The 27,247-nt window shown below is 37.0% G+C and overlaps 1 protein-coding gene across 1 annotated transcript in view; it reads left to right on the top strand.

Moving 5' to 3' along the window:
• Positions 1–27,247, top strand: part of LOC122801641 (T-lymphocyte activation antigen CD86-like) — a 258,709-nt gene that overhangs the window by 219,780 nt on the left and 11,682 nt on the right. Inside the window, exons 6-7 of the mRNA XM_044071120.1 lie at positions 16,216–16,260; positions 22,327–22,372. Of these exons, the coding sequence (XP_043927055.1) occupies positions 16,216–16,260; positions 22,327–22,372 (91 nt within the window). The remainder of the gene's footprint in view (positions 1–16,215; positions 16,261–22,326; positions 22,373–27,247) is intronic.

The following is a 27,247-nucleotide window of genomic DNA, read 5'->3' as shown; positions in this document are numbered from 1 at the left end:
AATTGGACAACACCCAATGGGGATAACAGAGTGAGGAAAAATAAATAAGCAAATAAATAAGTAAACAATCAAATAAACAAAGAAGCCAAAAAACAAACAAAATTCATTTTTGATTGTCAACATTCATTGAATTTTCCCTATTCTTACCTTTTCTATGGTGACTCAGCAGTAACTTGACAAGATAAAATAAAGATCAAAGTATCACAGATTTTTTATCAGTAAAAACCTAAAGGAAATTAAAATTATAATTATGACAATAATAACTAAGCAAACCAAATCTAATGTGCAACAAGAGTAGCTCTAACAAGCAATGTGTGCAAGGGGGAAACTGTCTGGGAGCGGTAACTTTAGAGGAGAAAGTGCAGTGAACAGCATGGCTGCCTAGGTGACGGATGTCATAATCATACTTTTTTCAGGAAAGTGCTTCATGTCAAAGTTCATTTATTTTTGCATTTGAACTTTTAAACAGCAATTTGATCTATCAACACCCTTTTATGTGATGCCTTTTGATGATAGGTTTCTTCAAGGAACATTCTGTCACACCTCGGTAGATTAGAAACTTTATTGCATCTTCGCATTGATGATCTCCCACTGTGGTCCTGCTTGCTGCAACCATACATTTCTTATTAAACAATAACATTTTTCTACTGAAGTCTCTGCTCTGTTTGTTAACCATTCATTAAGGATTGTCATTGCTCAGACACACTGGAAATATATGATTTATTTCCTTTTGCAACTGGTTGCTTTGGAAGATACATCTTGTAGTTTTGGTATCACATGCACAAATTTACATTGAAAAATGGTAACATTTTGTCTTTTATGGCTCATCAACACACAGTTTTTCTGTTTTTTTTTTTCTTCTCTATTTGGACTATTGCTTATTCCAGCCCAGTGGCATAGACAGTTCATGGAAACAGCTCTTCTCTCACATTACATTACATTGTTTGATGCATCTCAGTGCTTACCATAGACTTTTCATCTCTCTTTAGGTACTAACAATTTAATACAAAGCTTCTGCCCTACAAAACATCTTAATGACTGTCAATACTCATTTTTGGAATATCACTTTCTACCTATACTGAACCTGCCTGTCTTTGGAAATACCTCCTTTATGTTATAATCATGGGCACCTTTTCTTTCTGATTGACTGATCCTTAAGTAAACAAAGTTCTACTTTTCAAAAGTCGACTCATTTCTATGATTTTGTTTCTATTTATCTTTTTACACTGTTGTTTATCTTAAAAAAGAGAAATAAAGTGGGACACCTCCACCTGAAAATGTCTCTGCAGCCTACAAAGAATAATCACATATCTGTCTTTGTTCTATACATTTTCATAAACTAATTTAAAATCAAACATTGTCTAGCTTCTTAATGCTATTACCCAAGTCAGTTCAAAGATTCTGCTCTCATTATATATTTTTTTATTAGAGACATTCTTTCTTGCAATCTGGATTGCAATCTGGATTCCACTGGAGCTGCTTACTTTGCAAAACATTTCCAAAATATTTCAATTGTAATCTCAGGCAATGCTTTGCTCTGTGCTAAAGCTTCACTTCAAATAACTGCTTGCAAAGTTAAATGAAGAACTTTCCAGGCCTCCACTGAAAGCAGGCTTCCATCCAGTTGGACTTTCCCAGTAAACAAATGTCAAATAAATAAATACAATTGAAAGGAAATGTAAGCTGTATGTGGATGTCACTGTCACATTTGTCAGCCTTGAACTTCTTAATTTTCCAGCTTTGCATCTGAGGAATATAGGTCCGTGCCCGAAAACATTTCTTCAGTTTCATTTTATTTAGATTGCTAAACTAGGAAATGCAAACCAAACAGATTACCTCTATGACTTTTTTTTTCATTTTTTTCACCCTTATTATGTAGTTTAAAAATAAGCCAAAGCAGTGCTCACATATTATATTAATTTACTTAGTATGCTAAGAAATTAACATTTTTAACATCTGTACTAAAACTGAATTTAAAATAGATTTTGTATTCTTTACCTTTAAAAAAGATTGTATGAAAGGGATGTCATTGAGGCTGCTATCTAGTTCAAAGTGGCTGCGGCTGTGCCAAAAACCACAAAAGGCCAAGTTACCCTCAAATAACAAATGCTACAACTCCTCTTGAAAATAAATGTCCACTTTGAATCTTCTCAAGTCATATAAAACAACTTCAAAGGAATCTTTTCCGCAATTCACATGCAAGTATGAAGAACAAAATCTACATGCCTCAATTCCCATAATACAGCTTTCAAATATTTCTTTATTTAATTATTTTACATTTGTTTTCCGGGAAGGTAGACTGGACAAGAGTCCTTTCTCAGTGGAGGCCCTGGGAGAAAAGCTCTAGATTTACAACAAAGAGACAAGTACATAGATATACATTCTACATATTCCCCATACAGTTTTACATATAAATATCAGAAAACTTAGCTATTTATGTAGTTACCAATTTCTACAATATTTTCTGTAAATTAAGTTGATAATCAGCAGGTTAGACCATTATCTCAACATGTTAGTAAAGGACTATACATATTCAGTATAGTTTATATACAAGGATGCAGTGTCAGAGAAAGTGATTTCTCTACAATTTGTAACATTATAAACTTCAATTGTAATGTGTCAATCATACAGCAATTACTCACCTGATTTGGAATACAGATATCATTAGCAGAGAGGAGTAAGAGATATCTAATTGCATTCTATAGTATTTATAACACAAAGTTTGGTCCAAATATAATAATGAGTCCCAGCCATGAGAGAGATAAGAGTAGATAAGATCCAAACGTTGATGGATTCATATACTAAAAAGACCATAATGTGGGGGGAACAGAGAAAGTCTGGACAGTAATGATAGGGAGAGAGATGGGAAAATATAATAGGAGATGGTTTCTTCCTCATGAACCATACCAAAGGTGATAATTAAAACACTGAACCCCACTAACAACCTATTTCAAAATTACTGCTTCACTTAAGATCTAATTATATGGAATCCAGTCAGAAACTTTTCCTAATGATGCAATAATTCACATTTTTTACACTGTAATTGCCTAACCCATTCAGGATGTTTAGCAGAGATATTTGCAAGATTAAGTAGATGAGCTTGTTCATTCTTTCACAAAAATAACCTAACCTAATCAGTCTGTGGTCAGATTACTATTTAACCAACTAACGATTCACAGACATTGGAAGTATTAGCAAACTATTTTGTTGACTCTACAAACAAATAGGGACAGTGCAGTGGTAACGTTGTCGCCTCACAGCAAGAAATTCTCCAGTTCAATTCTCGGCTGGAGTGCCTTCTGTGTGGAGCTGCATGTCCTTCCTGTGTTTGTGTGGGTTTTCTATGGGTACTCTGGTTTCCTCCAATGTTACAAAGACATGAGTCTGGAGCATTTCTCCCTGGTCCTCTACTGAAAACTGGCTTCATTCCAAGTTGGATTTTCCCAGTAAACAAATAATAATTACCAATCAATTAAAGATGCCAAACCGGCAAATTACAGTATAGATTTGATAAATTCAGTACAGCTAACAAATTCAGTAAATTCTTTAGATGGTTTACAATGCCACATAACTTCATTAGCTAATAAATAAAACAATGTGGAGATAAATATAGAGAGGATGAAGCAAAAGACATTTGATCTTAAAACATATTTAAGAGATGCTACTCTTCGATTTCTCAGAGGCCATGCTTTTTAATGCAGACCTCACCAGTATTTAATGTGTTTAAACATTATATAATAAAGGCACTGGAACTTTATATAGCAAGTTTTTACAGCTGCACAATTGCAAAACCTTCAGGCTGTTAAGAGACACACACACACACAATGTACTATGGCTTCAAAACATTTTCAGATAAATTAGATACTAGACATAAATGACGTACTTTACTGAATTTTCTGAACATGAAGACAAGGTTCTAAATTTGTAATAAATAGATAATGATTCAATCATATGTACAGGAAGATCCTAAAATATTTGTCCTCTCTTGTATTTTATTTTTATCACTTTTGAAGATGATCATTTTTGATTGACAGACTGCGTAAAATGTCAAATTATACCTTGCAATCTCCTCTTTTTAACTCATAAAAGATCAAAGTAAGCTTAATAGAAATAATATTAAATAAAACAGCAAGAGACATTTGGCAAGGTACAAATAGTTTGTTTCTTCCAGTATTATCTTCTTACAATAAATAAATAAATATTCATTTATTTGTTTGTTTGTGTATATTCTGTTGACCGGGTTAGTCCCACTAGGCCAATGCCCTTTTTCGGGGGACACCCAAGATGGTATTCATACTGACTAGGGGATATTTGGTTATGGCACTTGAGAACGTTCCATAGTCATTTTGATAAGTGCCATGGGATCTTTTACATCTACCTAAGCTACCACCAAGTCAAGCAAATAGGACCACAGTTTAACATCTGATCTGAAGGACAGATACATGTAATCAGAGACACAAAATGTATTATATTGGCTTGCATGCAATATGCAGGTATATGCTCATTCATATAGGAGTATATTGATGGTGGGGGCTCTTTTCATTCATATCAAAAGTTATAAGGTTTTAATTATCCTTCTGGATGGACAGACCAAAATGTTGCTTTCAAAAATATAAGTTCATCACCTTGCATTCTTTGTTGAAATTACTGGTGCTCCAATCTCTAATTACAGAGATTTTATGAGGAGCTTCCTTCAAGGTCTCCTTAAACTAGGTGCCATTATTGTCTTTGTTACTGGGCATTTCAATACCATATTACATTTTAAATCAGACAAATCCCGTACCAGTAAGTCTTTGGATTTAATTTCACTTTCAAAGCTACAAAATATTTCCTGAGCACCTAGTCATTATTTGACATTTATTGTTATATAAAACCAGGGATATCAGACTACATGTACAACGACCTAAAAACATTTTTTTTAGTTTAGATTTTGCATTTATTCTTAAAATGTTCATTATTGGATTCCTAACACTGAGATTCTTCCTGTAATTTTCTCTGATCATTCTCTTCTTATGCTTAAGTTATTGACAAATAATAGTTCTCATAACAGATAAAATTAATAAGTCATTATTTTAATTACACAATCATACATGCAGTCAATATGCTGTGGAATATTGGATGATTCATTTTTAAGATTTGCAATGTTTAATATACAAAGTCATTGCAAAATCTACAAAGATTTCTTTCATTCACTCAAATTAGACAACAAACATTATTGAAAAATATTTTTAAACAAAAGTTTAAGATTAAAATAGCTACCCAAGCCAAGGCAATCACAAGGCATTTTTTATTTATGTTCTAAATCCCAAAAGCACAACACAGCAATCCACTGAGTTGATTCTGAGTAATGTTATCTGCACTGAGGCTGAAGATATAACAAACCTACTGGCCAATAAATTTAGCTCTAACATTACCCTCCCTCCATATGTCCCTCAAGATATACCGGAAACTGACCAAATCCTAAAAGTGCTATAAAAAATTAGCAATATTGCATCGATTGGTCCTGACAATATCCCTGAGTATATCTTCAATAACTTGAATCACAATTTAGCCACACCTCTAACAACACTGTTCAATCTCAGCCTTCATACAGGTTTTATACCAAGTGACTGGAGAACAACTGCAGTCATTCCCCTGAGTAAGGAAGGACCTTCCACAGACCCAAGCAATTATAGCCCAATAAGTCTGACCAGCCTCCTATGTAAATCTATGGAAAGGCTTATCATGAAATTAATCATCAGGAAATAGGGAACCTCCAAACACTTGACCCATCTCACTTTGGATTTGTCAAGGGCAGGTCATGCTTGCTCAGCCTGGTGGATTTAAGGTCACCAAAGCAATGGATGAAGGCAAAAAATGGTACACACCACATACTGTGGCTTGGGCAATGCTTTTGACACAATTCCCCACTTGGGTATAGTAGAAAAGCCTAAATAAAATGTGAATAAACTCCTATATCACCCACTAAATTGCCAACTGGCTCACTGATAGGATGCAGGAAGTCACAATAGGGGAAGTTACTTTCACAAAGAGACCAGTCACCAGTGAAGTCCCACAGGTTCTGTGCTGGGACCTCTCCTGTTAGGCATCTACTTTCCTGAAGTAAAAGACAGTGCAAAGGGACACTGACTGACTAATTTTGCAGATGACTGCAAGCCAGGATGAGTCACCATATCCCCAGTTAACTTTGTCATCCTCCAGGAAGTTTTGGCCCAAACAAATACCTGGTGCCAAAATCATGGACTGAAACTAAATTCCAGAAAAAAATGCATTACTGTATCCTTTTTAAAGTCATCTATCCTCAGGAAACTACCACATTAACAATGTGCCCCTGAAAGTTGATCTAGTGTTTTGTAATTTGGAAACGTATGTGGCTAAGTGACCTAACTTTTGATCAATGCATCTCCATTGCTGTAAGAAAGTCCTTCTGTGTTCCACAGCTTACAAACAAAGGGATTGTGTTTAGATCTAGGGATGTCATTGTCCCCCTTTACTCAGTCCTCATTAGGCCAGTCACTGAATATTATGCCCTCTTTTGTATGCATCTATCCAGACACATACAACAACTTGAACCCCCAAAGAAATACCTTACTAAAAGGATACAAGGGTTAAAGAACATTTTTACATGAACTGACTCAAAGCCCTGTCACTATATTCGGCATCCTACAGACTGCTAAGACGTGGCTTGTGTCTGGCATACAAGGCACCCTCCAACCCAATATTGATGGATTTACTGCACATCAGCAAGGTAAGTGGCATCAGAAATACTCAGTCTAGGGATATAAACCTCTTCTGTAACATCAACAGAACAGTTTGGAGGGACAGGTATATCTTGCAAAGGATACCACTACTCTAGAATAGACTCCAAATTTACATAAATCAAGTTCATCCCTGTCCATATTGAAGCACAACTAGAATCTGTGGATGGGAAACAGAAAAATTATTCCAGGACTGCCCCCTGTACTACTAATGGACAGAGCCAGCTCCTAAATGTTTTATCCCATGCATGGGTCCCCTCAAATTATCTAAGGTAGGCTATGAGTTATTCTAATTAGGGGTAATATGTAATTATTGACCATGGGATGGGTAATGCCAATCTTTAACCAAATGGGACAGATTAATTCGAGCACAAAAACGAAAAGTGGCTAGGCTTAAAATAGCCCGCAAGGTCAGCTAGACTAGTACTTACCTATGAAACTAAATATGACCTCCACACTGAACAATATAAAAAACTCACAAAAAATAGGAATGCTATACTTGCTAAACATTCCTTAAAGTATCCAAAAGAGTCACTCTTGCCACTACATACACACTCCTGTCACTATTATGTAGTTCTCCCATCTTGACTAACCTTTAGGCCACCCCAAAATCTAAACTAGAACAGTGTTAGAGCAGAGTAATCTCATTTTCTGCTAAGTTATAAGTACAATTCTCCACAACTACTGCCAAAATTGTCACCTTTAATCTTCTGACTAAAATCTACCTGACATCTATAAGCCTTACAAAAACTGCAGTCAAAGTCCGTACTCACACTGTGTAGCAAAAGTCTGGGATACAATTCCTGGGCCAGTCAGGGCAATATATAACATGTATTTATTTAAGCTGCAACTAAAACAATTCCTGTCTGATTCCTGACTTTACACGTGCTATTCTCCTGGGTAAAATTTCAATTTGTACTCCTAATACATATATACACCATCTCTCTCATTTTCCTTGATTTTATTTCTAAGTATTTCCCTTACTCTTAATTTTCCTTTTAATCATTATTTCTCCTGCCTCTCATACCTTGTCCATTTATTACCTCCCTTCCTCTCTTTCTCCTTATCCACTGTTTGAATGTTTCACTCTAACATTTGATTTATGAGTGAGTAACAATCTCTCACACTTACAACATTTGAACACATTTCAGTGCTACCTGATATTGTATTTATGTTGTTTTAATGATAGCATATGTTTATTATTCTACATCATATGTGTATTTGTAATAACCTATGCACTTTCAGTATATTTTAATACAATGTCAATTTTCATCTATGTATATGTATTTTCTTTTTTTTTTTTTTTAATGTCTGGAGCTTTTTTCCTCAGGCCTCCAATGAAAATGGATAAAATTATTCAGTCAGGGTTTCATGATAAACAAATGCCAACAAATAAATAAATAAATAACCACCATGCCAAACCTCTATAGCAAAAAATATCCAACTTCATAGGACACAGACACTGTTTTTTTTTTCCAGCAATCCTTCCATTCCTCAATTATGAACAGTACAGCAAAGAACTTCTACAAGAGACAAAAAATATGACATACATTTTAAAACTATGTAGGATAACCATTATATGAAACTGTAATATATATATATCATACCAAAACTGTGATGCAATTTATCTTAAACTTCCACTAGGTGAAAATACATTTATACTCATCAAATTCAATATAGCCAGTTTGTGCAAAGGTTTGCACCTTGAATCTAGTCAGGTGTAATACTAGCTCATGTTTCCAGTTCAGAAGTGGACATTTCCAGTTTCTAAAGATCACTGCTAGAAGGACCACTCTTAATTGCATAAGCCATATATGCATTGCTCATGTCACACTAAACTTCTAAGTATCAATGCCCAATAATCAAAGGAGTTGTCCTGTAGGTTCTGGTAGGCACCTCCTGATAGCCATGCCTGCCTGCAGTTTTGTCTCATCCCACATATGATTATATGAAAGTAATATTTTCCTTTTCACATATATCCAGCAGTTGTCAGTTTGTGTCCAACCTCTTTTGTGGGTCTGCTCTGGGGTTAAATGGCATCCACACACCATCTTCCAAATAGTAAATCTAGATACCAACAATAATCAAGTGTGTGATTTTTGTGCTGGGATTTCTGTCCATTGGAGCTCAGCAGGTGGTTAAGCTTTCCTTCTCACATTTCTATGAGGTCCCTTTTTCTCCCCATAACCATTCTCTATATACATTTGTTCATGGAGGTGTTCCTGAAAAGTACCTCAGAGTAATAATTACTGATTTCTGCATTAAAGTATTTTCCTGAGTTATTTGACCATACTTTAAGTATCTGAATCTGCTGATAAGTGACACAATTTGATTCCAATGATTTCTAGATCCAAAATCTCACCAGTTCTTCAATTAATGAAGTCCTTAAAGAACACAATGCCTTCTGTCACCCAATTTGGCCAGTATACATACTGGTTATCCATTTTATATCCCTCTGATTCCTGTATTATTTTCCCATCATTTTAACTGGAGCCCGAATAGTCTGATACCATCTTTTTTCAAATCATCTTTCAATCCATCCAGGGTCCCATGCCTTCGGAAAATCATTCTAATAATACCTAACAATTATTTTAAATGAGTTGGGCACATCTTCATTTGGTCCACAAAAGTTTCCCAGTAAGAGATTATAAGTACCTATACCTGTTTCACAGATTACCCATCTACCTCCTTTGTCCTTCCAATTCCATCTCAGTGAACCCTGAACTAAAGTGATTAGCCTTGCTTTTGCAAATGACATCCCTGATTATTTTTTAAAATTCTGTCCAGATTGCTTTGGCTTTAAAACACATATCTACATACTCCCTTCACATTCGGGATTATGTATGTCAGTTATTGTCCTCCCTTCTTCCTATCCCATCTCCACCTGAAATATCCTGTTATTCACATTTGTTTGAGATGCTCAAAGAAAACCCTTTCAGCTCATTACCAGAGCAATGTTTGTGGAGCCAGAGAAATAGTGGATAAATCCACCTTCTTAACTAGGTGAATAGACTGCCCATATCAGGATACATACCAAAATGTAGAGTAGACAGGAATATTAATCTTCTTTAAAAGAACTCGATAACATAGTGAACATACCATGAATAAACATTTAAAGATATTACCATATTAATGAAAATGAGAAGCTAACTGGCGTGAAGAGAAAAAAAAAACCTGTATATACCCCTCACTTTCTGTTCTCTTATAAAATCCAAAATAAATGTTTCTGTTCCATTTCAGCTGAGGCACTTCAACCAACTCTCCATCTATAGTGTGTACCAAGAGTTATTCCCTGAAGAGATAGGTATACTGTAAAAAGGAAAAAAATAATGTGTTCCTATTGTCTTCATTCCTCTGGTGGAAGGTTATGTGATGCCAGCAAAGGGTATGAGGCAACCACAGGTTCCAAATCAACCTCAGTTTGGAGACTGTCCTGCTTAGTAATCTAGTGTAGCAAAAGCCATTTCTGATTCATCCTCAAATGCATCTGGTGTTACTAGGATGACAAACATATTGGGTGTGTCAAAGCTAGATGCATAGGAGGGCTATTTCCTTTCCCGTGATTTTGTAGCAGACCATTTTTGTCATTCTCACCCTGGTATCCATTCCCTTTCTTTCTCTTTGGTGACTTGGAACTCCTCAGAATACATATGGCACTAATACCCAGTAATGGCTTCTGCTCTAATTATTCATAGGCATTGCAATCCAGAAGATCAATAAGGGGCTTAGCCCAAATTCTTAATTGCTCCAAAGCACTGTCTGGTTAACTAACTCACTCAAGGGCACACAGCAGGCAAACAGAGGCTGAGAGAATCAAACCCTGTCATACAGAGATGCAAGCAAAACTATTTATGCTTGAACCATTGCATTGTATCAGTCATGTAAAGAGACCTGTATGAAGTATTACATCTATGTGTTAGACTACCATATGCTTGATTTATTGATGTCCCTCTATGTCACAATTTTTTCATGTATGCTTTGATGTCAGTCCTAATGTCTGGCAATACATGACATTGGTAAATTGTCACACTATGATGTATTTTCTTCACATTTACAAGGAGATGGTGGTTCTACTGTGTGGTTACATATGATATGTAAATGTGGTGTTAGATATGAGATGTGAATAATTCTTGCCTACATATATTCCCATTCTTGAATTACCACTTGATATCTAGATAGTAAAGAACAGGGAAGTATTAGTTCACCATAGGGTACCCTGAAAATTGATTGGGTGTGTAAACATCTTTATTGTATTCAGACATTTGTTATTCTTCTGTGTGTTCTGATGTTGCTTGTCAGGTCTATGTGCCCATGCCTTCTTTATTCTTTATAGCTGTTTATAATGCTCCCTCCAACACTACAGGAACCCAGGATGCCAGGGAGGTGATTGATGTGCTTGTGATACAGTATGGTATCATAGCTGCAGTGGCATAAAGGTTGTGAGGTAGCATGACCCACAGTTTGTGGGGGACACCATAAGAGATTCCTATAGGTGATGGAGCAAATTGTTGTGGCTGTCATCACTATAAAAGAGTGGGCAGGGGCATTGTACTCCTGCATGATGTGCTACTGGAGGTCCCATGTGTGTTCAAGCACATATCAGAGGATCTGAACCAGCTGATTCAGGGAGATCTCCTTGTCATGTGGCAAAGGTGGATGGTGACACATAGATCACCATCACAGCCCAGACTGTTGAAGAAGGCCACCAACAGAATGAAAGAAGGACAAGTAATGTAGGTGGAATGCCTTGTTACCTTGTTCTTCTGCCTTGTTTTTCCAGCTAACTTTTTGAGTCGATGTGTTGTGCTACAACATATGGCCCTTTTGTGCCTCTGAACTGTATATGTCTTGCTGCTATGTTCTTGCGTCTTCCTTTGGCTACCTCCCATGCTGTCTGTTCCACAAGTTATCATCTACCCCTGTTTCTTGTTATACTTCAGTCTTTCCCCTTGAAACCACACTGTGTCACAGAAATATACTTCTTACTATCATGTTTCATCTCTGGCCACGTGTGTGCCCACTGAGTTAAGTCTGTAGCACTGTGTATGTTCTGCCTGTTTGCTTCAAGTTGCTCTTCTCCAATTCTTGCTGTTTTCTTAGCTAATCTGTATATCTAAATCCAAACAAGTGCCCTGGAAAGGCAGCAGTCCACAGCTTTGATGCCAATATTTTAATAATAAAAAAACACCAACACATAAACACCTCACAAATAACACTGCATCCCTAGTGTACAGACTTCATCAGATGCTGACAAAAAACATTAACCCAACTTTTATACCTATAATATTATATAACTTTTATATATGTACATATTAATATACTTTTTAACCTTGCATTTTAGGTTTCATGCAAAAACATTTTTTTAACTATTTAAATATTATTTTAACTAGTGAAATGTATGCTTTTGCAGATGCACATTTAGGATGCATTTTGTCAGTATGTTTTTATAAAAGTTTTTAAATGGCTTTTTAACAGCATTTTAACATGTGTTTATTTTAACTGATTATATTACTAATTTTACTGTTTTAATTGAAGAATGAGAGGGGTATAAATGTTGGGTTGATGTTTTTTGTCTGCATCTGATGAAGTCTGTACACTAGCGACAAAAAGGCAGTGTTATTTGTGAGGTGTTTATGTGCTGGTGTTTTTTATTATTAAAATATAGGCATCGAAGCTGTGAACTGCTGTTTTCTATCATTCCAGGCACTTGTCTGGATTTTTTACTGTTGACTTTCTGCTGCCTTGTATTCAGTTTTTTTTTTTTTTTTTTTTTTTTTTGGAGTTTCTAATCTGTATATCTCCTTCATTGTTCATCTGTCTTCAGTCATGTCACCTCCTCATCCTAAGCAGACATGTCCTCTCCTACTAGTACATCTCCTACATATGGCCCATGCTCTGCATTTTGTTGTCTGTAATGCTCTACCATGATGTTTGTGTTTCCATACACTGATTTAGCATGTACATGTTGTCAATCACATGTAGTGTCCATATATGTTCAGTGCAGAAGCTGTCCTCTCTGTGCACATGATAATATATTCACTGCAGTTGTATCCCCTGTTCTCCACTTATAGACTCTTCTGTGTACCATAAAGCCCTACCTATATTCCTTTTTGGTATCTATACATAGTGTAGCTTTAAACTCTTTGTGTATGTGTTATTGTGTGCATGCACATAATCTACCTTTACTCTCCCTATGCATGTGTCATTATGCACTTGTACAGAGTATACCTTTTCTCATCCTGTGCATGTATTATTGTGTGCATTTACATAATGCACCTTTGCTGCCCTATGCATGTGTCATTGTGTGCATGTACATAATGTACCTTTGTTCCTTTGTGCATGTGTCATTGTTTATGTGTGAACATAATATACTTACACTCTCCTTGTGCATGTGCCATTGTGCATTTGTATATAATGTACTTTTAATTTCCGTGTGTGTGTGTGTGTGTGTGTGTGTGTGTGTGTGTGTGTGTGTGTGTGTGTACATAAGGAACCTTTAGTTTCCCTGTGCATGTGTCATCGTATGTATGTATATAATATAGTTTTGCTCTCCCTTTACTTGTGTCATTGTATGCATTTATTTAATGTACCATTGCTCTCCCTGTGCATGTATTATTGTGTGCATTTTCATGATGTACCTTTTCTCACTATGTGCTTGTGTTTTCTCTCCCTGTGCATGTGTAATTGTGTGCATGTATGTAATGCTCATTTCCTCTCCCTGTGCATGTGTACATAATGTACCTTCACATACCCTGTGAACGTGTCATTGTGCATGAATAACAAAAATGTACCTTTATTTTCTGTGTGCATGTGTCATTGTGAGTGTGTATATAATGGAGCTTTAATTTTCCTGTATGTGTGTGCATCTGTACATAAGGAACCTTTACTCCCTTATACATGTGTCATTGTGCATTTGTACATAATGTACTTTTACTCTCTATATGCATGTGTACATAATGTACCTTTACATTCCCTGTGCATGCGTGTGTGCGTGTGTATACATGAGTACATAATGTACCTTTACCTTCCTTATGCTTATGAGTGTGTGTGTGTGTGTGTGTGTGTGTGTGTGTGTGTGTGTGTGTGTGTGTGTGTGCGCGTATATTTGTATGATGTACCTTTACTCGCCCTGTACATATATTATGCATGTGTGTATATAATGTACTTTTGCTCTTCCTGTCCATGTGTCATTGTCGATGTGCTTAATATATATTTACTCTTCCTGTGCATGTGTTATTGTGCACATATACATAATCTACCTTGCTCACCCTATGAATGTGTCATTGTGTGCATGTATATAAAATGCATATATCCTCTCTGTGCATGTCTCATTGTGTGTGTGTGTGTGTGTGTGTGTGTGTACATGATATACCTTTGATCTCCCTTCGCTTCCTGTGTTACTTCCCCTTATTTTAATAGGTTTTTGCATGTGACTTTGTGAGCTGTCACACATCCATTATCAAACAGCATCTGCCACCTTTAGCTCTTCTGTGCCTTCTGGCATATTCCTTATGTCAGTTCTGCATTGGTTCCTATTTACTTTATTTGCTCATTGATCTCATGAGTGAACTGATTCTTCATATCTAGATAAAAATTTCACAGTAGACAGTCAATTGACATATTTATGTAGGAGGTGCAAAGAAATGGACATGCCAAAAAAATTCATGTAGACTCAGGGAGAACAAACTCCATAGGGATAGTAGGTTGAGCGAAGGCCTGAACCCTGAGTTTAGGAGTTGTATAACAGAAATGTTAATCCCAGTACCACTCTGTTGTCATGCAAGCTGCTGTTCTAGTCTGTAAGTCTATTTGAGAATTCCGTCTTGCCTGTGTCCCCTCTTTGGCATATTTTCTATATTAAACTATTTCACTAAGCCATATTCTGATTTGCATTTCTGCTGTTCTAAATGTTGCATTACTTGTTCTGCAGAGCATGACTGCTTTTAAAAGTTGGCTTTCATGTGTTGTCTTATTATATTACTGTTTGTGCCAGTGGTTCTACCAATACTCTTAATTTCTACCTGTCATATTTTTTCAGTTTGTTTCACTGCTGCAGAACAGATCATTTTCTTTGGTGCTTGCTTGCACCTAGTTTCTATCTGATGTGTGCTACATGATTTGTTGGTCATGTGCTGTGTATTATCCTTGGTATACTACATGCCAGCTACATGTGCTTGTACTGGCTGGTATTTAAGTTTGAAAAGTGGGCTTCCATAGGATTGGGACTGCATTATGCTTTGTTTTCACTTCATGAATGTTTATAGGTTCACGGATGTATACCAGGCTAATGAGCAATGGGGCCTATATAAGCCTAGCCATGCAATCCAAATGTATCCCATGAATTACCCTGCTGTAGAGGTTATTTTAAGGGGTGTATGTTAGTGCATGATTTGATGGCTGCCTCAGTCTATCAGAGACATAGGTGTCAGACCAAGGGTGAATTTTCTGCTGTCATCTGTGATGAATGAATTATCCTTGTTTCTTTTGCGTTTTAAAATAGAATAGCATTGTTTTACCTCCCAGTCATACTCCAAGAATGCCAGGACTTGCCTCGGTGGATACATTTGTTTTCCTCCTTTTCCCAAATTACAGGAAACCAAGGAGGGAGAGGTGAGAGATAACTTGGCCCATCATACTGCTGGAAACTAACAGGTTTCTAGATCGTCCTCCAGCCCTCATCTTGCTGGTAGGCAAGTGCTGTGCAAAGACTGCTACTCTGAGCTCAAGTCTAAGTACACAGTTCCATACACCGTGCATCTGCAGTGCTCAGCTGAAATGCATGACCTCTTTGGTGGCCTTATGCTTCCACGGTGCTCCTGAAGTAGGATGAAATTAACTGCCTCCCAAGAAAAGAAGAGTCAGCACTTGCCACTCATTCAGACCTTTTCTTGCTGGCTATTCTAATGCCTGGGTCACTAACTGAAACTGAATCAAAGAGATGCTGTCAGCATTCTATCCCTCTGCACTATGAGAATAAAATATGGGTTATATTATTAGGTATGTCTGTGTCTATTACATTTTAAAATGGTCAACTTTGATGTGACAGCAGGAAAAAGTAATGCTCAGGCATTATCACTTCTTACCATTTAATTCCAATGACACTTTGCCTTCCTGCAACATATGTCATAAAATATGGTGCTTGAAACAGTATGAGAGCATATTAATACTGTAACCAAGAGGACATTCAAGAATTTAGGACAGCTGCTCAAATGAAACACCAGTAAACACTACTTCTGAAGAAAGACATTATCAAGGATGACATATGAGCAAAAGTTCTGAAAGCAATGTTTTTCATGAGTGCAAAGCCTGTGTTATCTCTGTGGTTGCCACTTTTCCAGCATGTGTCTCTGCTCTGCTATAACAAGTACATTAGTATTAGGTTGCAGGATGTGTACTTCTTCAAACTGTAGGGCAGAACATAATTCTCATAAGATTGTTTTCTGTATTACTATTTCAGTGACTAGAAGGAACAAGCAGCCTGTGAAAATAACAGCTGATGTAGGTATGTAACTTTGTGTCTCTTTGGGAAACTAAGTATTCCCATGATGAATTGCTATAAGATGTGATGTTATCTTTTAATGCACATGGTGAATTGCCAAGTTTCTACATAAAGATGAAAATGTGAAAAAAACTTCAACCATTAAACTGTATTAACTATGTGTCACTTAGGAACTTTAGATCCAAAAAGCAGAAAATAAAGCAGACAGATGGGTGGCATTCAGAAACCCTTGCATTTAACCTCAAATGTTAGTTGCATCTAAGCACCGATGAAATCCTATCAGCATAAATTTAAAATGAATGTTTTTTTTAAGCTTAAGCAGCTTGTGACTTTGCAAGCTGTATCCACTTAACAAGAGCTTTGTGCAAATTAGGTAGTTCAGAAAAGATCACTGCAGTTTTAATAAAAATGTGCAGTTATACACTTCACACAAACAATTCTGTCTTTAATTTCTCCAAGTCTTTCAGGTTTCTAATACTATGATGGGAATGGACCCCATTCCTAAGTCAAAGTATGATTAAAGTTCATGAAATTAGTATAGTTTCACTCTTTGATGTTAACCAGAAGTGCTCTTCACAGCACCCACAATATGCACAGTAATGAGTCTTGAAATTCTGCTGTATTTGGTGCCTTATGTGCACAAAGTACATTGAAAACACTTGTATATAATATAAGTAAATATGCTGTGTGCACTTATAATCAGCCTCAGATTGTCCTGAATTGTTTATTATAAAAGTTGTAGACCCTCACTGATGTGACTGCACACGCCACATGAAGCCTTTGTTTGGAGCCCTCCTTTTCAGCCACTAGTTGTAACAGAACCTCTTGGCAACAACCCTTGCTAAGCCCTGATTTCTGAATCTTCAACCCAAGTCAGGGCAATTAGTTCCAGTGGTTATTTATATGCATCATTTTAAATATGATTTATTAATTTGTTATTTGTCATATGTTTGTGGGTATATGTACCTGATTTCTTGCTTCAATTATCAGCTGAGATTTGTGTAGAATTTGCAATTATTTTGTGTTTATAATAGTTTCCTCCCTTATTCAAGAAACATTCTGCAAAGTGGATTTAAGATGATAAAACAGCTCTAGGTATGCATGTGAGTGTAGATGAAAGATTGAGTATATGTCATGTCTGGGACAGGTTTCTGCCCAATTACCTTTGTATTCTGTTGTATGATATAGCTCCATGTGATCCTGAATGGGACAAAAATGGGTGTTCAAAACAGACAGAAAAGTAACCTAGTGTTATTACTGTATAATGGACTTCAACACTAGTTTCTTCAACAAATAAAGATGCATATAACTCCTTGGCATGCTGGAGCGACCAGTATTTCACAAAGCTGATATAAAAAATGATCATTACAACATACTTTGGTATTGTTGTGTGTTATTTCTGTCACATGTATTAATTGCATGGTATCAGTTGACGATTAGACCTACTGGCATATATGTCATTCTTACCCCCAAAACTTGTTAGGTTATCTGTTGCCCGGTTCAAGTCCCCAAACTGATGCCCCTTCACCTTAGAAACCAATTAAAAAAGGTTTGTCTGTGGTCCTCTTCCATATACAGTAAACTGATTGCTTAACAAGAAGCTCACCACAGTTTATGACAAACACACAATGAGTGCCAGCCATGAATACAGGTGCAGTTTCAGCATTCATTTATGAAGCTGAAATATCAGTGAGGCTTCATAAATCGATATCGGTACTGCACATGTGCAGCTTCAGCATCTGCTGACACTGCTCCCTGTCTGTTTGCACCTGTCAGTGATGCCCATCACCCTGCTCTAGTTATAGGTCTATAACTCACACTGTAAAAGCACACAGAAGCTCCTTAGACTCCTGAACCCAAGACTTTATAACAACTGTCTGTACCACGACACTATGATAAGTAAAATGCTTCCTTAATTTGTTAAGTGATTTAAGGAAATAAGAAATTAGAATGTTTTGCATACTCCTTCACCAAATGAATGCTTCACTCATGTAACTTCTCTGCTTCCATACTTGTGGTAGAAATTTTGTAATTTCATTATTAGGTTAAGAACGTAATGACAGCATTTCTTAATATCCAGTAACCTATTCTTTGACATGGGTATAATTAGCTGAAGATGAATTATTTATGCATCTACTTGCACAAAGACTTCCCAATCAAAAAGTGCAGTCTCTTAAAACGTTTCATTTAGAATAGTGAAGTATGTGAGTGCAGGGACTCTCATGCTGCTTGCTCACGATACACAAAGGTTATCTTCCTAAACAAGTGATTATTTGTTTCTGTTTGTCACCATAGGATTGCTGATATTGCAGCTTTTGGCAAATCAGTGACTGTAAATAAGTCATCAGTATACATATATATGTTATTTTAACATTGCTCTCTTATTATCATGTGTTGCATGCAATTAGCCCTTCTTGCCTCATACCAGATGTTACATATTTCAATGTTTTTTCTGCTTACTTAGGCTTCTCCTGATCTTGTCCCATAAAAGTGCTGTAGACTAAACAGGCAGAACATTTTAGCATCTGACAAATGTAAATCAGAGTAAACAGACCAAGCAGAGCTTATCTGCTTAGGGGAATCTTAAATGAAAGAAATGTGTCAGTGGCGCAGAATTGTTTCAGAGAAAGTCTGCAACAATAAGTTATCTGATTTATTATGTCCATGATAATGGCTGACGTAGAGACTCATTCTTAAACACTAGAGCTGAAGGGGCAGCTCTGCAGCTAGTCAGAGTGACCTCCATTCTTCTGTTGAATTATAATAGCATATTTAATGCATGGGAATGTGGAGAAGAATCATAATATGATATTTAAATAGAGAGAAATGGGTATGTAACATGATTTGTGAAAGGGATTTCCAAAACAATGATTCACTCTGACTCATTTAGAAAAACACATCTGTTATATTAGCATAATTTATGCTTTCTCAGGATGACTGAGTAAAAATTCATAATAATGTAAGGCAAGAGCAGCGGAATAGCCATAGCTAAAAATAAAAGATATCCACTTTAATTCATGTGTAAGGTGGAGGAACAAAGGAAATAGCTACATCATTTACATAATATTAAAGTAAAACATAGACTAAAAGTGATTACTCTTAGATTTCTAGTGGGTGAATTAAAACAATTCTGTACATTGCTTTGCTTCAAAATAAATTTCTGAGAAAGACTATTAGGTTCAAAGAAACTTCCACACTACCAAGTACTATAGATGCATAATTTTATATTTAATTCTAGTAATTGTTGTTGCTTGTTTGTATATCTGCCCAAAAAGTAAATCTTAATGGCAAAATGAGTAGCACTGACAGTCTTACTTGCACCAACTGGATGTCCGAATCATTTAAGCTATTTGGTACTGACTCATTCTTGAGTGACAGCAATTGGGTTTTCAGTATTACAGCAACCTCAGACTGCTACATAAAAAATCTACACAAATGCTAATGAACAAAGACTTATGGCATATTGCATCTGTCTGTGTATTTCAGCTAACCTCAGGCAATTGCCTTTCCAATGTACCTAACACAACTAATCATGTATCTGGCTTAGCCATCATTAAATCCCTGTACTCATCTGTACTTTTCCACTACCCACAACCATCTCTGTGAAATATTTCCTTATGTCCACCGGCTGTCAACTCTGCACCCTTTTTTTCTTACCCTGTCATATTTATCCTTAATATGAACTTTATTCTTCTGACTTTCACTGAGCAAACCAGAGCAAGTACATCCTAATATTATTTACTTTCCCCCTTCACTACTTGTGTATCATTCTGTATATTTCTGTGTACACCTATGAGAATTTCTTTATACTTTCATCCATCTATCCCCTTCAGTATTTTGATACATCTGTATTTCACACTGGCCATCAGCTTAATCCTCAATTGCCTATATGGCCCTTTAAATAGTTTCAGTTTTCTGAGTATTGTTTTAGCAGTTTCCTTTTTATTGATAGAGAAACAGTTCATCATGTTTAGATGTAGTTATATCATTTGAGGTCATTACATCTATATGTTCCACTCCACTAAGCCCCTGAGTACTTGGTTCATTACTGTGTCATGAAAACTGTATCACACAGCATTCAAGAATCAGCCCTCACAATGGAAGAACATGTTTCAAAAGTGTATGGTACTTTTTGAACATTATAGAGGTTCTGGTTACTAAGGACTTTCTACGTTACTTCATTTATATTGAAACTGCCACGAAAGAATACATTAGCTCTAATGCTGTAATCAATCAGATAATGCGAGATGTGTGCCGATTATTGACACTTTTAACTTACAGATGAAGATCCAGTACAAAAATATTAGAAGAAATTTCCCATTAAAAACATTTTTGCTTCTTTACACATTTTAGAATAGTTTGACAAATTGGTAATTTAGTTATTAAGTATATGCCAGTAAAGGAGGATTGCCTGTAGATGGAGAAGGCAGAAGTGGCTGAGGCCTATTCAGTTACATATCACTGCACACCATATTGTGGGCTGGCTGCTTCATAAAACGAGTGTCGTAGAGATTCTTATGGGATATTTCTTCACTCAACTTCAGATTATTACATCTTGATCTAACTTTTATATACAGATATTTAGTCGTCAGTAGCAGTTCTGAATGCTATTACAGTAAGATGGTTTTAGTACTTAATGCATGTGAGTCCCCTTAGGACATTACTCTCTTCTAAAGTAGTAAACTTGACCACCGATGAGGTATAATGTATAGGGATGATGTACAGCGAATGTTCTAAAAAATAACATGTCTAAAACTAGCAGATCGAGGATTACAATTCTTACTAGCACAGAGGAGATCGGGAAGTGACAACTTGTCCAGAACAGGAGGATTTGTCTCTAGTAGCCAAACTTCTTCCTGCAGTCATAAGTCAACACAGACAGCTTTGATGGCATGCAGGGGCAAAGTCCTGACTATGACCCTGGCAAACCAAATTTGATTAGTCGTTCAGATGCCTACTAGCAGTGGAGGGAAAAGAATGTAGGGGCTTTGCTTGCTTGCCTGCCTCTGCTGAGGGGGAGGGGGGTGAGCTGCAGAGAATTTCACAGCGGTGACCAAAGAAATGCAAGCAATGTGCTCATCCTAGGGGATGTGGTAATTTCTGAGCTTATGGCACTCACATGATTCAGTGACTGGTCCACACTACATCCATTGCAAGCATTCCAAAGGGAACAATCACTGGGCATATGCAAGACAATTGGGATACATATATAAAATCTCCTGATGGCTTTCTTAATGATGGCCTATCTCAGTCAGCTCTCACCCAAGTATGTCAAACAAATAGGTCAGTTGGTCAAGGGGGGAACTGATAGTCAACAGATAAGGGGAAGTAAAAGAAAAATAAGACAACATGTTCTTTGAAGGAAACTATGGGAGTCTGCTGAATGCCAAGGTATTTGCAGGTGTTAACTATTTCTAGCAGGAGTCATCAGAGAACTGTATTCTCTTTCAGTCAAGCTTATACTGTCTATCAATCAAACACTGTGCAACGTTTTTCTTCTCTAAGGTTTCCCTTTGAGTTCTATAATTTTCAGATTGCTGCTACTGTTTAAACTTACATTTTAGATTTATAACAATTTCTGAAGTCAAACACAAACAGCAGTCTAACTTTGTTGCTATTTTATAAGGTGTTTTGGCCTTCTTAAAGTGTCCTTCATATTTTATATTAGCAAACTTGATATGTTTTACTATAAAATTGATATGCATGAATACCTGGGTTTCAGACAAGAAATACTGTATGCAGCCTTAAGATGTGCACAGGAATGAACTAAAGTCTGCAGTTTATAATTATATAGAAACAGACAGGACAATAAGTCCTGGGTGAGCAAGCAATATTTATGAAAAAAGGCCAACTTTGAAAAAGGTGATGACAAACTGCCAGTTATACACGCAATCTTTCATTAATTATTTCTAAAAAATGAGTTCTGACTGCTATTTTAAAATTGTAAGTGGCATTTGATAGACTATTACAATTTTTATACTCCTGTTTGTAAATGGATGCACTAAAATCATATCAATGTATTGCCGTTATTTATAATTATTTATGCTCATATCTATATATGTATTTCAGGAGAAGAAACAGCAGAGAAACTCGAAGGTGCAGAAAATAATTACATGTAAGTATGAAGTAAATACATCAAATATAGAAAGGATAACCATTACTAGAACTTAATATGAAGTGGCAACCACTGGTTAATAAATAAATTGAGATGTTAGTGACACATTTTATCAGTTCTTGCATCCATTGATATTCTCTAGATACTTTCCTGAATCTGAATAAATTTTGAAAAAATACAGATAATTACAATACCTTACATAAAGGTATCAGAAAATTAGGGATCCTCATTGGATGATTTACATTCCACAAGAATGTTTTGATCTAAAGATTGAGCCTGCTAAAAACAAGAGTGGCAGAAAATCATTTTTTTTTACCTTGTTAAATGCAGATCTTGAATGGTTAGCAAGAGAGAGAAAAGAATAACTAAACTAAGAAAACAAAAAAAAACAAGTAATTGCTGCAGCAGTTACAATAACCTGTCATTTTGAGTCCGTTCTCTAACATACTTTCTGAGAAAGCCATGGTTAGTGAACAGGGAAATGCATATAGCAATCTAAACAGGTCGCTATCAGTCAATACAAGAACCTGCCTTTCCCTTCCCCCTCAATAAGTAAGGCTCAGAGAAAATCATGGTTAATGGTGGAAAAGAGAGTTAACACAAGTAACAGCAGAAGCAATTACACGGATGAGATGTGTGCGTATGTGGAAACTGAATATTTCTGCACATGTGGGGTGGTGAGGAGAATTATGATGCTTTGAACTGTATCTAACTGGCAATAATGATCAAAATACATTTATGTATTTCTTGGTTTCATCTGAAGAAGGCACATTCAGACTGTTGGGTGCAGTGTGTGTGTGTGTGTGTGTGTGTGTGTGTGTGTGTGTGTGTGTGTGTGTGTGTGTGTGTGTGTGTGTGTGTGTGTGTGCATGTGTGAAAAGCTGTGTGCCTGCATGTGTTTGTGTGTATGATCTAGCGTGTATGTGAATTTGTGTTTGTCTCACTGTAAGTATGATTTGTGTGTGTGTGTGTGTGTGTGTGTGTGTGTGTGTGTGTGTGTGTGTGTGTGTGTGTGTGTGTGTGTGTGTGTTTTGCTTCCTTTATGTTCAGTTGGCTATCATTTCCACTGCCGGACTTGTCTGTCTGCATGAGTGAAGACATTAATAAATACATTCATATGTTAGTACTAGGCTAACTTCCTGTGAGAACCATTTTAAACCTAGACAGTTGCCTCATGTGAGAAGTAAAACCACACATTGTGTTAGTAAGGTAAGCACCTTAGCCATTATGCCAACCTCTCACCCCACTATGTTCTGTGTAACATCCATCAACATACAAACACAGTTGACTGTAATGAGAATACCTTTACCTATGCAAGTTTAATAACAACAGAGCAAAGTACTTAAAGCATGTGCCACCGCACAAGTATGACAATAATTTCTACCTTCTGTTGTATAGACTATTGATTCATCCATGTTGAGTGTGACTTCCACTGTCAGCTTTCCTTATTTTTATAGCTGCCTCATCCACATATCTGTTCTGTAGTCCTCACACAGGCACTGTCATTCTTCTTCAACTAGACTTATTTCTTCCTGTTCTTGTCTTGGGGTACCAGAGCCCCGAGGAATTTGTTGTACAATCTTCAATGAGTTTGAGATGGAAACACCTATCATTGCTCTTGTATGAAGTACCCCACAGAGGGGTAGCACAGGAAGAACATGATTGTTGCTAATGAATATTATCTTACTTAAGGGCTAACTTGTAACAGAAGCTGAAGTCAGTGCCTGATCAGAAAGACATCTTGAGTGTTTATTATAGAATATGATATAATCTGATCTGGAATGTTTACCACTTTACCGCTATCTCTCTTTCTTACTCTCTCTCTCTCTCATATATATATATATATATATATATATATATATATATATAGAGAGAGAGAGAGAGATGTAAAAATTTCATCAAAAAACAACCTCAAGGTTATGCTTCTAAATACTAAGAGTCTTAGCACGAAACTGCACTCACTGGAAGTAGTCCTCACCTTGGAAGATGTAGACATTTGTGCAGTCACAGAGACCGGGTTCAAGGCTGTGGAGAGCACCCCAGCCATACCAGGTTACACCTCCTTCCACACGTTCAGACCACAAACTGTAGGTGTGAAGACTAATGGAGGTGGTGTATCCATATTCATTAAAGGAAAATACACCTCCAAATTGGTTAAATAGTATGATTCATTGGAGATACTTCAGGTGCAATTAAATGTTGGTAGGACACCTATTCAAGTCATTGCCAGCTACAGGACCCACTGCATGAATCAGGACATGCACTCTACCTATTTGGATCTACTTGAGTCTATCAAGATACATCTGAACACCATGAGTTTGGGTGATTTTCATTACCTATCCATTGACTGGGTAAATTACTCATGCTCAAACTAATTTGCCCAAAGTTTCCTCAACTTCATTAACTTCAATGCCCTGGACCAGCTGGTTGACACCCCCACAAGGGGCTCCAACATCCTGGATCTGGTGCTTACCAATATAGTGGACTGCTGTAGCACCCCCACTGTGAGGTCTTTCCTGGTGAGGTCTGACCACACATTAGTCTCATTCAAAATAACTATCATAGCTGCCCCCCCAATAGCAACTAGATTAAAAAAACTTCTCCAAAGCAGACCATACCCTCTTACAGGATGGTATAATTAGCTTCTCTGCACCTCTCCCCTCAGATGGAACTGGCAACTGTGCCGAGTTCTACACCAGTGCTTTATACAAACACCAGTATATCTGCATTGACTTGGTCATACCTGATAGGATCAAAACAAGCTCTTCCAGGAAGGGCAAACCTGCCTGGTGGACAACTGCCATTAACAGGCTTTACAATAAGAGGAAGAAATTGGCTAAGAGTAAGAGGGAGTAGGCCCTAAACTGGAAACACTCCCACTCAGCTTATACAAGCAAATAAGACTTATTTTGAAGTCCTCCAAAGCAAATTACAAATCCAAATTAGCTTCCTCAACTAAGGACAATTATACGGCATTCTTTAGTTTCATCCATAACCTGAAAGGAAAGGCCCAGACTTGTGTCAAACTGGTAATTAATGATACCACATATTCTGAGTTTGTGGACACAGCTAACCTGTTAGCTGTGAGGTTCTGTGAAAACTTCACTCCGCTGTCCTTGCCCCATGTACTCCATGACATCCCTACCGCCTTTCCCCTATCTTGTATCTCTGAACAGCAGGCCATAAATGTCCTCTCTAAGGCCAAAAGCACATAATCTATGGGACCTGTTAATATCCCTGGCTGTGTCCTACATGGGATCCAACAAGAATTAGCAACACCATTGGGTAGTCTTTTCGATCAGAGTCTAAGCACCAGCTTCATCCCAGCTGAATGGAAAATGGCCACCATTATCACCTTGCATAAAGGTGGTGCTTCCACTGACCCTAGGAATTATAGACCTACTAACCTGACTAGCCTTATCTACAAGGCCATGGAGTGAATCATCATGGACCTTATCAACTAGATATAGGTAATCTCCAAGCACTTGGCCCTACTCTGTTTGGATTTGTCAAAGGAAGATCATACCTTTTAGACCTGGTGGACTTTTTCAAGACAGTCACCAAGGCCCTGAAGTAGGAGAAATCTGTGCATACAGCTTACTGAGACTTAGCCAAGACTTTTGACACTATACCCCACTCAGGCACCATTGACAAACTCATTGACAAACTCACCCAGCTAGGTATCAACCCTTATGTCATTAGGTGGGTCGCAATCTGGCTCACTGATAAAACCCATACAGTCAAAATAGGGGAATCCACCACCAACAGCAGCCCCATGAACAGTGGTGTTCCACAGGGAATGGTCCTGGGATCTCTATTGTTCAGAGTCAATTTCTCCAAAGTACAAGCAAAAGCTAAAGGTCTGTGGCTGGCAAAGTTTGCTGACGACTGCAAACTCAGAGTGGTCATAGAATCTGCAAGCAATGTCAACATCCTACAAGAGGGTCTTAAGCAAAAAAATGATTGGTGCCAAAGTCATGGCCTTAAACAATATAAAAAATGTCTTATCATCCCTTTCAGTAAGGGCAATGTTCCTGCTAACTATCAATAACAACACCCTAAGTACACACTCAGTGGTGAGAGACCTGAGCACACAGGTTGACAGCAACCTTACCTTTGATCACCATGTCTCCACAGTGGTAAGAACGGCATTCTATATTGCTCATCTCATAAGTAAGGGCATTGCCTCTAGGAAAAAAAGAAGTTATAACCTCCCCTGTACTCTTCCCTCATCAGGCCAATAGTTGAGTACAAGGCCCCTTTTGGTATATACCTTTCCAAGCACCTGCAGCAATTGGAGAGACTCCAAAGGTTCCTCACAAGGGAAATTCAAGGTATTCAGCATCTGTCCTATGAGGATTAGCTGAAATCTCTATCACTTTATTCTGTTTCATACAGACTACTCAGAGGTAATTTCTGCCTGGAGTATAGGGCAATCTCTGACCCTGCTTTATTGGAAATGCTGTATATTGTTTTGATAAAAAAAAAAACTTGGATATAGACAGAATATTTTATCTCAGATCTACTAGCATAATAACAAGCTTTGTCACACATCTGCATACATTATTACTAATGCAAAAGCAGTTTGCTAGCATTGAAGTTCTATGATGTATTTAATGACTTACAGTTAAACAGCATTCGCTGTATTCCCATTTACTGCAATGTCACTCAACATATTTGAGGACATTAATAGATCTATTGACTATGGCTTGTAACTGAATTAGAAAAATGCATTTTTGTGAGGATTTAGTGTTATGTTCAGTATTCAAACTAAGATAGATGTGAATGTGTTGTAAACATCATATTATTTATCATAATACCTGTGATGCCCCATGCATTGGCCCAGTAATCAAGGAGTCTCAATCCTCACCTCTA

This window comes from Protopterus annectens, chromosome 5.part0 (assembly GCF_019279795.1).
Source record: "Protopterus annectens isolate FY-2018-M chromosome 5.part0, PAN1.0, whole genome shotgun sequence".
Lineage (NCBI taxonomy): Eukaryota > Metazoa > Chordata > Ceratodontiformes > Protopteridae > Protopterus > Protopterus annectens.
The sequence above is the reverse complement of the archived record's forward strand: the minus strand, read 5'-3'. Positions and strand labels throughout refer to the sequence as shown.